Source organism: Nansenia antarctica (assembly GCF_963989245.1).
Source record: "Nansenia antarctica genome assembly, chromosome: 19".
NCBI lineage: Eukaryota > Metazoa > Chordata > Actinopteri > Argentiniformes > Microstomatidae > Nansenia > Nansenia antarctica.
This window is the reverse complement of record NC_137692.1, coordinates 14,838,529-14,852,355: the sequence shown is the minus strand read 5'-3', so window position 1 is coordinate 14,852,355 and position 13,827 is coordinate 14,838,529. Positions and strand designations below refer to the sequence as shown.

Here is a 13,827-nt window from a genome sequence, read left to right as displayed (position 1 = left end):
CCCCTACACTGTTTCTCCTGAGATCTCTACTACCCCCTTGTACTGTTTCTCCAGTGTCTACTACAACAACAACACAAAACGTTCTTCTTCTAGCACGACGACTGCCAATGGCCGCTAGCCTGAGCTAGATTACTTTTCCTGCTACGACTGGTGGATTGATGATTCACTTACTTAGTCAAATGTATTGATTGTAAGTCACTTTTGAATAAAGCGCCTGCTAAATGCCAAAAATCTAAATGTAAATTGTAAGTGGAAGTTAGGTGCTTTGCTGAAGGGCACAATATCAGATCAACCTTCTGGTTGAAGGTCAAACAATCTGCCTGATTTATCCGTTGATAAATTAACATGGGACCATATCCAGTGATAAACACACCGGATTGATTCAATCCAAATGCAGGCCCCTTGTGTGGTGTAAAAAGAGGTCGGACTAAGCCAATGATAATGTCTAGGGCAGCATCTAAATGGAATGTGGTACGGTTAGCATAGCAAACCGGACAAACCAAAAATACTCGTATATCTTTCTGAAGATTTTTATTTCATGTAACCATTGAAACGGTATGGCAACAAAGCAAGAGTAAGGTACACTACTACATCTGCTACCATGACACATGCAAATCAATTGGTAAGGGAAACCATTTCCAAATGGAGATTTCTGATTGAACCAAAACAAGTTGCACAGTTCACTTCATAATGCATAAGGCAGACACTTCTCAAACATACAAGTTCACATTATTGGGGAAAACATAACAACATGGGATAACACAGAGCTAAACAAATAAATACTTAGGTGGCACTTTATTTTACAGTATCTTTACAGCACTGTTCACTTAGTATTTACATCGAATGCCGTTTACATAAGTAAGTCGTTAGTACAACTGGAACATTCCGGCACATTTCACATTCCAACACATGACTAACTTCTCAGTAATGACACGTGTTTCCGTCAATGCATCATTATTGAGAGTTATAATTTGTTGCGATAACAGAGTAATGACTGATACCATGTTCTTTCTGAGTAAACCAGGTGTAAAGGAGTACTGTAAAATCAAGTTTTGCCAGTTTTTTAATTATATATATATATTTTTAGAAAAGAACACTTGTGCGTGTGATAGCAGCGGCACTTCTGGAATCCCAATGATGACTGTTCAGGCCTCTTTTCTCTTGATGATGAGGGGGCCAACATTATCACCTGTCTCCTGATTGTGTTTCGCATGGGCACCATCACAATATGGAAACTAGGACAAGAATAGACACAGTTAAGACAGATCTACCACAAAGCCTTGAAGGGACACCATTTTACAACCTCATTCATTATCTCCAGCACCATACCAGTGACTACATAATGAAAATCATGATTTGCTATGCTCTGTAGTCAAAAAAAGAAAATTACCCCCTATGATCATTGGTAGTAAAAAAGTACAGTGATTGAGAAACTACGAGTTTCCAGCCAGGGGCATTTGTAAAAATGACATGGGGGGTAATTTACTTACGCTCATCATTTTGACTACATAACAAATAAATTGAACTTCTCATTGTAACAGATGAACAGATAATGTTGATGGTTACCTTCTTAGAGCGCCAACACCTGCAGTACACAGCTTTGTCTCCAAGGTCTTCGATGTCAAACGCATGTACCACTTTAGGGTTGTCCTTCTGCAGGTCCAGGTTCACCTTAGGCGTGACACCTTTGCCATTGGAGAATAGCTTTTGGTAGACTAGGATGCCTATGACTGTAGCTCCAGCAGTCAAAGATATTGCTGCTGCCAGCTCAGCTACAAAAGAAAAGAAAATGGATTAGCTGTGAAAAGGAACCAGAACGTTTGTGTGCTAATAAAAGAAATGGCAATTGTGAACATTCTTACAGTACATTGTTGTATCACATCTCAACTGAAATAACAGTCCTGGGAAATAAAAAAGGACATGTCAGGCTGTGATCTCAGAGCATGGAACGTAAGGATGTCAGGCAATTTCAGGCAACATGTCAGGCAATTTCCCTGCTCAAGACCTTGTGTGATTCCATGAAAAATGCAGGGAAGGCTAAGTTGTGAATAGGAGCATAAATATTGGTTGTACTGGTTCGTATACTGGTATAAATACTGGTTCGACACAAAGGGTTACGTATGTCTGACGCAAGACGTTTTCACATGGAACTACCAGCGAGTAGTTTCTTGTCTAAGGCTTGGTTCTTTTGGTTTACTACCACAGATTAATGTGTGTATCTTAAATTCGGAAGATAAATGTAATCATCTTGCACTTGAATAGCATTAGGGTTGATGCAGGCTCACTAGTCAGCTATAGCTTTTATGTTGGCATGGCCATTTTATATGAAAACACCTGCTAGCATGCTAATTTCACACGTAATTCACTCCGCTAATGTTACGGAGTTGGCTAGTTAACCCACATCACATGAGCCAAAATAGTGATGAATATAATTCCACAACTGGATGCTACTTATTTTCAAATAGTAGGTAATAGTTGAACGAACAGAGCTTGCTCTAGGATGCAATCAAGTTACTCGTTGGTTGTTGCTGCCCATAGTATGGTCTGATGCCTGATGCTTATTTGCCTACTACATTGACAATGAAACTTCCCTGGTGTTATTCATGTTTTTTTAAATGGTAAGGGTACATGACTGTACAAAAATAGCACTATACAAACTGCATATTCCAAAACCAAACAATGGCGCACAGGAGACATCATGTCAGAACCTGATGTGATAATATACAATATTATTATAATAAATATCACAAAGTAAAATATGTGATCAAAACTGGCAAGTGTTGAGTTATAGTTATAGGCCCTAGTTATAGTTGGTTGAATTTTATGAGAGTTGAACGTTACATGACACCTCAATTTCAACTTCCAGTCGTCGCTGTTTCGCACCTTACAGACATGCGCTTCTGGTACCAAAAATAAAAGGGAAGAGCTGATTTTAGCTATCTGGATAAATGTAAAGACTACATGTACACTCCCCTCCCTGGTATCGCTAAGAGTGAAACTTGTGTGGACCAATAGTTGGTTAAGGGCATGCACAGTGTTGCTGGGCTGCTAGTGAAGTAAAGTGGTCCATTCTACGCTGGAGATTAGCATCCCTAAAGATAAAGACTGAGTATCGTTAGGCTATAACTCAAGGATGCTGTATCTTAGGCACATGCCCTTGGTGAAGTTACAAGTCTCTTCACATCAGCTCCACCTGAACAGTTTCTTCCCTGTGGCAGAGGTGCTTATAGTGTTGTTTATTACATTGTTGATGTTTTTTTTTATTGTATTGCTGTCTGTGTCTTTATGTCTTGCACACACCCCTGGTCAATGTGAACTCAAATAGCCTACCCTTTGCACTACTGCTGTTTACAAATACTACCTTTGCACAAACCATATTTTTGCACATTCCACATACCTCCTTTAATATAGCCACTATACATCTGTAGCTATACCATACTGTACATAGCTACCTTAACTGTACACAGGCCTAGCTCATAACTCTCCAACTACTGTAGGCCTACTTGCCATACTGTACCGTTCACTGTCATGTTTTTATATCACTATTTGCACTTCTGGTTAGATGCTAAACTGCGTTTCGTTCGTCTGGTACTTGTACTCTGCAATGACAATAAAGTTGAATCAAATCTAATTTAATATAAAACCCAAAGTTGCAGCCAAGTCAGACCCTCAAGTTCGCAGAGCTGGCCAGAGAGTAATAAAATATTATTATTATTGTTGTTGTTGTTGTTTTCATGTGGATCATACAATGTGCACTCCTGGGGCGACTGTGGCTCATGAGGTAGAGCCTAAAGAGGTGTCTAATGATCAGAAGGTCGGCGGTTCGATCCCCGGCTAGCCACGTGTCCCAGGTGGACTTGGGCTTGACACTGAAGCACAAATTGGTCTGGCCACACATTCACACACGCCTTGCCTGGTAGCTTGCTGCCATCATTGGTATGTGAATGGGTGAATGAGGCCATTGTAAAGCGCTTTGGAATCCATTTACGAGTTTTGCAACGCATATTTAAAAGAAAAACCTACTGCACCTGACCTTGTTAAACCACATTTCAAGGTAACGTGACTCATTAACTTGCTGAGATCCATACATACATAGCTACAGCACTTGATGACAGATACAGCTCCAGCCCTAATCCCAATCATAGTTTAGCTCAGATATTATGATCTATGGTTTAGCAGACAGACACTAGTAGTGTGGCACACATGCGTGAGACTTGAGAGCCCTGTGTTAGACATGACAAACTAACGGTTTGGGCTAACTAGTAGTAGCATAACATACCTTTGGACAGGGTAACATTGGTCGAACTCATGATGGCTTTGCAATGCAACGTTGATTCCAACAACTGTCCAACGTAGAATGTGTGGCTCTCTTTCTCAAAGCCTCTGTTGGTCTAGCGCAGAAAGCTGCATATCTGGAAGATCATCAGAAAACCTTTAACTATCTCTCTCTCTCTCTTCTTCTGCTTCTTCTTATAGGGTCTATCGTCAGTTTGCATTCAACGTCAATGGTGCATTAGCGCCACCTATTGTTCTGGCGGTTAGAGACAGAGCAACTAAATCCTCATGTAAAAGCACCCCCTCTCAGTGCGGTTTGATTGAATGAATGAATGGTCTTTATTGTCATTAATACAGTACAGGTACCATACAACGAAATTTAGGAGGGGGGGCTCCCCTGGTGCTTGGAAAAAAGACTAAAAACAAGAGAGCCAAGGGTAAAACAAAAAAGAGAAAATAGCTGGTTGACATAAATAAGGCAATGTATGTACACTATCTACTATACTATACAATAAAACACTGTGCTGTACTCTATGCTATGCTATAAATATCCTAACATGTCCTATCTCTGAACCTTATGTACCCGAGGGTTGTCATATTGCACATAGTATTATTGCACATTCATTTAAAGTGTCGCAGTTTGCAGGTTTGAAATGTTCACAGTTGTGTTTCAGTATTGCACTTGATTACAATCTAGTAGCTGCCATCAAATTGTCTAGATACAGAGAGGAACTAAATCCTCATGTGAAAGCACCCCTCTCAGTGCGGTTTGATTGAATGAATGAATGGTCTTTATTGTCATTAATATAGTACAGGTACCATACAACGAAATTTAGGAGGGGGGGCTCCCCTGGTGCTTGGAAAAAAGACTAAAAACAAGAGGGCCACGGGTAAAACAAAAAAGAGAAAAGAGCTGGTTGACATACATAAGGCTATGTACACTATCTACTATACTATGCTACTATACTATACAAATAAAACACTGTGCTGTACTCTATGCTATACATATCCTAACTTTTTCCTATATCTGAACCTTATGTACACATGGGTTGTCAACCCCACTCACACATTCTGGGATTGCCCAAAGATGGTCTCCTCCCCCCCCTCCCCCCCAATCATGATATGATTTGACCCTGGTTTCATTGAGACAACTTTTTTTATACAGAAAGTATACTTTCATAATGTCTGAAAAAACAATTCTCAGTTTAGTTCACTCATTTGGACTAAATAATTCCCAAAAGGTAAAGGTGTGCTTATCCAGAGCTGAGTGATTAAATAAGACCTTGACAGAGATAATGAAAGAAAAAAGGTTGAGAGTCTAATCCTGCGATTTGGCTTAATCTGTGTCCGCCAAATGTATCAGACATTAGACAGCAAATTGCAGCAGGCATCAAAAAACACTGGATGTACGAAAGAACAATGATTTTATTAGAACAACATGAGTCTGGAAGGTGTTTGCTGCACATCTGCAGGAATGAACTCAACAGACTTGCCACTGAATCCAAAAACAAACAGACAAAAAGAAAAATAGACATTAAAATGTTTGTTTGTTTCGTGGTGATGCTGATGATAATGACCCCAAATCATGGAGAGGTTGAGAGGGCCACCTGACAACTCCATCTGACAGCTGAAACTGGCTGTATTTCCTGAAAATAAAATACATTATAATAATTTCAATAAGTCCAAAACTTGCTGTGCACAACTGTTATTCAGAAAGGTATGACATCTTTGGGTGCATGAATAAGCTTTAATTTGGCTATAGTTATATCTGCCAGTAGTTGCACTAGTATTTTGTGGCTGTATGCAGCTGGTCTAAACAGTAAACAATGTGTTTATTGTTCTCTTGCCAAATGTGTTAGTATAAGCAGAGGGTAGCTATGCTTTATTGGAATTTATTTCCATTTCCCCAACATAATCTGTTTAATTCAAATGATCTATTCTATGTTACAAGCATTTAATTTAAAGTCAATTATATATAGTCGTTATATATCACCATGCTCAAATAAATAGGCCAACCTGAAGATAAGGTTGAAAATAAATTGAAAATATAAATGGAAAATATGATATTTGTAGTTGTTTTGATTAGGGATTCTGAACACACCTGATCATGGACTCCATTTCTTTCCTCTCTCTCTCTCTCTTCTCACCATTGTTTTATGAAACGAATTACTATTTCAAAGCTGATTTAGCAAATTATTATTTGTATAGTACCTAGTCCTAGCCTATCTATTTCTAAATGTATATGTTTCATAATTCACTAAATATTGATATGCAAACTAATGTCAGTATTTTGAGCACCATAGGGCTTCATGACACAACCAGTTCTGTGGCACCCTGTAAGTCAGTGTCTGATCAATGAAGGACGTCAAATAATTCCTTTATTTTAATCAAATTCGCCACAATGTTTTGCAATATTGCAACGTTTTCATAACTTCGCGGATGTTGCATGCATGCAATCATTTACCTTACAACCCCTAGCTATTATGCTAAATCCAGTTTCTTCTGTGTTTGTGAGAGCTTATCTTGCAGTCGTTTCTTTCGCCAGTCCAGGAACCTCCTTCTCATTCGGTTGGCCTGCCACCCCGTAAAGACGCCCGTGGCGAAGGATATAGCGATGGCGAGCTGCAGTGTCCTCTCCGAGACGTCAGCCATGTTCACCTCTGTTGGGTTTGGAAGTCCCTGTGGGGTCCGATTTGGACAAGGAAATAAAGCAACATGTGGAGTATTTAGTAGCAGACCAACATGGCCACCGGAGCATAGGCGTGTCTAAAGAAAATGGGCGTGCCCAAAGAAAATGGGCGTGTCTGAAGCGCACTTGAAGCCATAACTCTTTTCCTGCTCCACGAGCACGTCCCAACACTGTGGCCCGTGTTATGACATTGTGACGTTAGAATTATAAGGTTCTATCTCCATTTTTGTCAAAATCGAGTTTTTTTTACATAATCTGATCCATTAGGTGTTTATTAATGCCTGTGTGGTGTTATCTTTTTAAAATGTTGACATTTTTTAGTTAGTAATTCATAAAATACAAAGGTTCCATCTCACAAAACATAATGGAATGTAAAAACTTTGACGCTCAATATCTCTGAACTGCCCTAAACGTAGATAGAACCTTATCATTCTAAACGGAGATAGAACCTTATCATTCTAAACGGAGATAGAACCTTATCATTCTAAACGGAGATAGAACCTTATCATTCTAAACGGAGATAGAACCTTATCATTCTAAGCTCACGATAACTCTTTTCCTGCTCCACGAGCACGTCCCAACACTGTGGCCCCTGTTATGACATGTTGACCATCAAAATCTGCCCCGATTGTCCCACAGCCATGTCCCACACATGCCTAAATGTCGTTCAGATGTGTATCTTTACATATCAGAAATGTATACAACATTTGCATTTATTTGTCGTCATTCGTGCCAATCGGAATGACGTCAATTACGTCAACTACAGACACATTTATGACAGGTCATCAATTCAAACGAACCTTCTACTACTAGTCTAGACACACCAATATAAGACCGCATATATGGCCACATACACATCGACACAGTTTGTCACAGCACCTTTATTGAACAAGACATCGCAGATGACGGTGGGCTTATTGTATTTTGCCCCAAATTCCTGACTTGTCAATCAGTCGATACAACCGCCATGCCATGAATTGACCAGCAGATGGCATTATGGAGCTGCTGTCTCCGCTTGTTAAGTCGTGACGTGTTTCCGGGTCCAACGTTGGCTGAGGCGCTGTCTTCGAAATGCCGAAATAATAATAATAATAATACATTATATTTATATAGCGCTTTTCCGAGGCTCAAATACCCTGACAATATGGAGAAAACGGGAAAGTATTGTGTCCCTTGTTGTATGAATAGATCCGAGTCTAAAAAACGATTAAACTGTCATTCTACCGCTGTAGTTCACAGGTACTCTGGTGCGGAGAATTTCTGGTTAGGACCCGGAAATGGCTAAACGTCACTTTTGACGTCAGACTTAACAATATATCGACACCTTTTCCGACACAATTGTGTTGAATGTGTCAATGCGTCGGAAAGCTTCGTTTCCCCCATCACTAATGAGAATCCATTCGAACAATGCGATCAACAAAAATACAGGGACCCTGGCTCCCCTCTCTCTCTACTCCCGCCATGCAGGTGAAAAGGTGCTTATATTAATCTCACAATATCACCGCCCATAACCATGTGACTTCCGGAACCTCTCAATACCCTGATCAAAGCAATAACAACAAATAAACAAACAATCAAAAATAAACTCACAATAAACCCCATTCACCTTTTATACAAAATACACAATAAATCACATTCTTGGCTCGTACACTGTGCTTGCAGTTTATTTTAGAATGCTCAATATCTGCATTGAAACAGACCTGTCACCTCGTGACGTTAGAATTATAAGGTTCTATCTAAATGTTTGTCAAAATTGAGTTTTTTACATAATCTGATCCATTAGGTGTTTATTAATGCCTGTGTGGTGTTATTTTAAAAATGTTGCCATTTTTTTGTTAGTAATCAATAAAATACAAAGGTTCCATCTCACAAAACAGAATGGAATGTCAAAACGTTGACGCTCAATATCTCTAATAATTCTAAGCTCACGAAATACAAATGAGTTTGAATTGGGTATTTCTAGAGTGCTTTTTATTCTAAACATGTACATTCTTATTCTAAATCAGGCTGCAACCCTCTGTGACCCTGACCCACAGGATGTCACAGCATGGTGACACATTATGAATAAACACTCATACAACAAAGACATTGCATCAGTGTCTGGTTTTACATGGCTTGAGTTTCTAAACAAAATACATGTCCATGATGTCCAACATGTACAATTGGTGTTCATATATTTGAATGTAAAATACATTTTAAAACATCAGAAACAACACATGGCTTAAACAATGACAAGTAACGTTTAATTTATCATCCATATCACAACTGTTGATATTTTATGGTTGACGTTGTACATGGAAAAATGTGTAGATAGAATAGGCCTAACGAACATAGAGCGTTCAGAATGTTGGTATACTGTCCTAACACTAACGAACATAGAGCGTTCAGAATGTTGGTATACTGTCCTAACACTAACGAACATAGAGCTGTAGTATTGTACTATGTTCTATGGTTCAGAAAAGAGAGTTGGAATCTTGTTACAATGACATAACTATAATAACTCTAACGTTAGCTAAACAGTAAGTAAAAGCTGTATCTGTGTAGCTAACGATAGCTAGCTAGCTAAATTTAAACTTAGCTAGTGGTAACAGCTGAACTGCAAAAACGTCTTCGCTTCATAACTCAGCAAATAACGTTACATTGATGAACAAAACATTCATTAATTTACTAAACATATCCATTAGGTAATGAATTCTAGACGTAATAACATAATTAGTTAAAACCACATTTAACATGACCTGAACAGGCTCCACATGGCACAGCAGCAGAGAGGCTCAGCAGGCAAACTCAAATCTCTCCACGTGACCCAGGGTGCAACCATTCGGGACGGAGGGGTGGAACACTGAGTTTATTTTTCAAACTTGAGAATTTGGGGATTTTACACTGAATTCTGATTAAAAATAAAAAATAAAGATCCAATAATAATAATACAACAAATGATATCAGTTGGTCTGTAGGCAAATAGGGTGGCAGGACTTTTTTCAAGGGTGGCAGCTGCCACCCTTTGCCACCGTGGTAGCTTCGCCCCTGCTCCTACATGCAAACAATGGTCAGCCCCCAAACACCTGCCTGTTCACTCGCTCTTCCACCTCAGATGGTCGACTGGCACCATCGTCTCTACAGGGATGCAGCAGTCACTCTACCCGGTCAAGACTTTTCACTGTCCCGAGTCATTGCCCATATTCCACCGTAGACTGAACCCATCTCTTCAGGCTACACCTTAACGGTCCCTCCTGTAACCTCTCTGTCTCCTCTACCCCCCTGTAGAGTCCCCCCCCCCCCCCCCCCTGTAGAGTAGAGACATTCTTCTCCTCTAGCCAATGGCCTCTGGCCCAAGCATCTATAACTCTTTCTTGCAATGACTGATGGATAGATGATTCATTTACTTAGACAAATGTATTTGTTGTAAGTCGCTTTGGATAAAGGTGTCTGCTAAATGCCAGAAATGTAAATATAATGTAAATGAAATGTCCCCCAATGGGTATATAGCCTAATTAAGCAATAAGGAATTATAATATGATATAATAATGGTTCAGGTGCCTTATTACTTTTATAAAACGTTTTTTCAAACTTTAAATAACATTTCAAATGTTTAATTTATCAAAATAAGCTTGGCACTTGAAAATGGAATGCTGTATCCATCTTCACAAAACATAGCATCACTATTCATTGTCTCTGTTAGATAATATAGCCTATAATAACTGCCGGATGAGAGACTGCAGACGGATTGGGGAAAAGTGCACTGACACTTGTCTTTGAGGCCGGAACTACTGTGAATGAAGAGCTGAATTGCAGTGAAACATTGGCCACTTGTGGCTAAAATGAAGTGAAGAGCCTAATCTGTTCTGAACACTGCACGTTGTGTTTACGCAGGCCTATTGCATTTGTGTGATGTTTTCTATCAATCATAAAGTTTGCTTTGATATAATAGTTCAGCTAAAATGTTATTCATAGGCTATATGACTAAAATAGCAAAATCTCACACATGCCTTCTATGGAATATTCAATGTAACAGACAAACAGACAAATCGAAACATTAACAATACAATCTACAAGTCTTTTTATTATTTTTATTTATTTATTATAATGTTATTATTTATGCTCTTGTTCCATAGGCTATCTATTAAAATAGGCAATCGTGTGTGTTTTAAGCCTATGATCTATTGCATTTTGAGTACGTTTAATGTAGCCTAGGTTAGGGTCTCATCAATAGTTGTATTTATAAATAGGACTACATTCATGCATTCATTTGCATTTTTAGGTATGTCTCACAACGATATTTGTATCCTATCATATTTGGCCTACACTAGGCTATAGCTTTTGATGGCAACAGATACAGATTTAAAAAGTCGCTCTCTGGAGGGATGATTTCATCTTTTGTTAATAGCCTCCACGAGCGCCCATGATGCGCCACACAAGTTGCTACGCAACAATCATCCACGGTCACGCAGGAGCGCATTGCATCCTGGGAGTATCCTGTGTTCTTGGCCGTGGAGGAGAGGATGGGAGGATGGAGAATGGTGCAGCGAAGACAACCATCCAACGATGCCTCGACCTCTCAATAGCAGCGATGCACCTCTCTAATGCCTCCCGCACCACGGCCCCACAACGACGTCAAAAGATCAGGTCTGACTTGCAATGTTGCTTTTTGATTTAGTGAATTTATGATGTGCAGATATGGTGCAAATAGGCTACAAAGGCATTGCAATCTGCACTCTGTCAATAATGCTGTTCCAATGCAGGGAGGGTCGATCGCGTGCATGCTACAGTAACTTAGGAGAGCAAAAAAAAAAACATCCGATGCCCTTTTGAATGCACATAGGGCTAGATTGCAATGTAATCGATTGCTGTTTCTATCCCTAAACACAATTTGCTACAGGCTATGCCGGATGATATCAACTGAACTGACAGTTAAATATAAGATCGCCAAAAACAATAATCATGAATAATTAACTAAATGCATCATAATGCAAGCGTCAGGCGTTTATGTCACCTTGGCTTCAACGGGGAAGTGTAGTCTTTGCAAGCATCTATATCTAGTCAGGTGTTTTCGGATGGGGCTTTCACGAATGCATACGACAGATCCCGAAGCGAGTGCCACTCCCGATGCCCTCTCCCTTCCGATGCGGTGGAATGTGCGTGTCTCACGGCCGTTGATTGTCTTGATCTGGGCCCGAACAGACTGAGCTGATGACATGTTTAGGGTTAGGGGGGGCCTGCATTAAAGGTGTTGATGTCCATCCATGGGACCCTTGGTGCACCATGCAATGGTGAATATAGCATTATCCTCCGGGAACGTTCTAATCTGTGCGCCGCCTATCGCCGGGAGGAGAGCGCCTCTGAAACTGCAGTGCGGAGAATTAGGAGTAACGGTAGGAGGGGATGATACGATAGAGCGATAGAGACCACTTCATGACGTTAGAATTATAAGGTTCTAGGATCTCAATTTTTGTCAAAATTGAGTTTTTTACATAATCTGATCCATTAGGTGTTTATTAATGCCTGTGTGGTGTTATTTTTAAAATGTTGACATTTTTGAGTTAGTCATTCATAAAATACAAAGGGTTCCATCTCACAAAACATAATGGAATGTAAAAACTTTGACGCTCAATATCTCTGAACTGCCCTAAACGGAGATAGAACCTTGTAATTCTAAACGGAGATAGAACCTTATCATTCTAAGCTCACGACTTGACAGTTGAGAGAGAGAGCCTGTGTGCAGCCTGGGCCGTATAGGCCTGATTTGTACAGTCGCTATTGAAATTGCATAATCACATGGTTTCCGAGTAGCCCAAAAATATCAATAGGCTACTTGTTGAGGTGATATTGGTTAACCTCGAATTTCACGATTGTGCCTACTAGGCCTACTGCTGGTATAAACATATTCTAGGCCCGAATGCAGACATACTTGCAGAGCTTGGGCTCGGTTTAACGCAGGACAGCTTCTTGTATGATCATGGTTCATAAAGGCCTATCATTGTGATGGAAGTAGGTTTAAGCATATTGGTTCGGATGCATGTATGCATGTAGCTGGAAATGTTCGGAGACAGGTTTACGGTGTTTAAAATGTGCAGACTGTCGGTGCGTCGCCTGTTAAGTTAGGTTAGCCTGTTAAAAGAAGATCTAACCACATACCTTTAGCCAGGTGAACGAACCCGACCCTTATCACTTCAGATACAGGTTTTGTATTACAATCAACCAACTTGGTCTTGGGTCTGAAGTGAACTTGACGGATACGTTATTTGACTTGATTATTCATGCGCATCTTTGTGAACAATAAGTAGTGTAGGCTATGTGCATGTCTGGTGGTTGCTCTAGTCATGTATGTTAATTGGAAAATGTCCCTAGTATATGTATCCCCAAAATAGAATACTAGCCTATAATAAGGCTATGCATGTTTCCAATATTCTAACTAACCAGTGTATCCTATAACCCAGGATTCAAACTCACAACCGTGCGCTTGGAAGCGTGGTGTTTTTCTCTAATACTCCTTTGAGACTTTGAGGGTTCATAAATCTTCATGATAAATATAACAGATACAGGCCTACCGGTATATAAATATGCCCCATCATAAAAGATATACGAAGGAATACAATTTAGAATGTATTTAACTTGCTGAAATATATCTGTAGAAGGGATGATATACCTTCATTTTGGGGGGTGCAGTGCAGGTTGCAGTACAGACTGAAAATTAATATCTGTGTTCTTATTGGAATCAGGGAGTAGACTACCTCCTTTATTTAAAAACGTTCTCTCCTGTATCATGCAAAGAGAAGCCAAAAGGTCATGTTCATGTAACGGTACATGTGGGAAAACTAGGGTTAGGGTTATGTGCTAGGGTGCTACGGTTAAGGTTAGGGTTA

At 39.8% G+C, this 13,827-nt stretch overlaps 2 protein-coding genes across 2 annotated transcripts; both read right to left on the bottom strand.

Annotated features, from left to right (window-relative positions):
- Positions 1-527: 527 nt before the first annotated feature.
- Positions 528-4,442, bottom strand: cisd1 (CDGSH iron sulfur domain 1). Its single transcript, XM_080549301.1, has 3 exons — positions 4,280-4,442; positions 1,567-1,772; positions 528-1,235 (listed from the first exon to the last, which is right to left on the bottom strand). Exons 1-3 carry the CDS (start codon positions 4,308-4,310, stop codon positions 1,146-1,148), a joined length of 327 nt encoding a protein of 108 aa, XP_080405427.1. The 5' UTR covers positions 4,311-4,442; the 3' UTR covers positions 528-1,145.
- Positions 4,443-5,539: 1,097 nt separating this feature from the next.
- lnc.lemp (lncRNA encoded micropeptide) lies at positions 5,540-7,011 on the bottom strand. Its single transcript, XM_080549364.1, has 2 exons — positions 6,740-7,011; positions 5,540-5,921 (listed from the first exon to the last, which is right to left on the bottom strand). Exon 1 carries the CDS (start codon positions 6,925-6,927, stop codon positions 6,757-6,759), a length of 171 nt encoding a protein of 56 aa, XP_080405490.1. The 5' UTR covers positions 6,928-7,011; the 3' UTR covers positions 5,540-5,921; positions 6,740-6,756.
- Positions 7,012-13,827: the final 6,816 nt, after the last annotated feature.

Bases quoted from the DNA above. Each gene is read 5' to 3' on its own strand.
- lnc.lemp (XM_080549364.1), bottom strand. From the start codon at position 6,927: ATGGCTGACGTCTCGGAGAGGACACTGCAGCTCGCCATCGCTATATCC.
- cisd1 (XM_080549301.1), bottom strand. From the start codon at position 4,310: ATGAGTTCGACCAATGTTACCCTGTCCAAAG. The intron at 1,773-4,279 runs GTATGTTATGCT...TTTCTTTTGTAG, and splicing joins CAATGTTACCCTGTCCAAAG to CTGAGCTGGCAGCAGCAATA. The intron at 1,236-1,566 runs GTAACCATCAAC...TTCTTGTCCTAG, and splicing joins GGTGTTGGCGCTCTAAGAAG to TTTCCATATTGTGATGGTGC.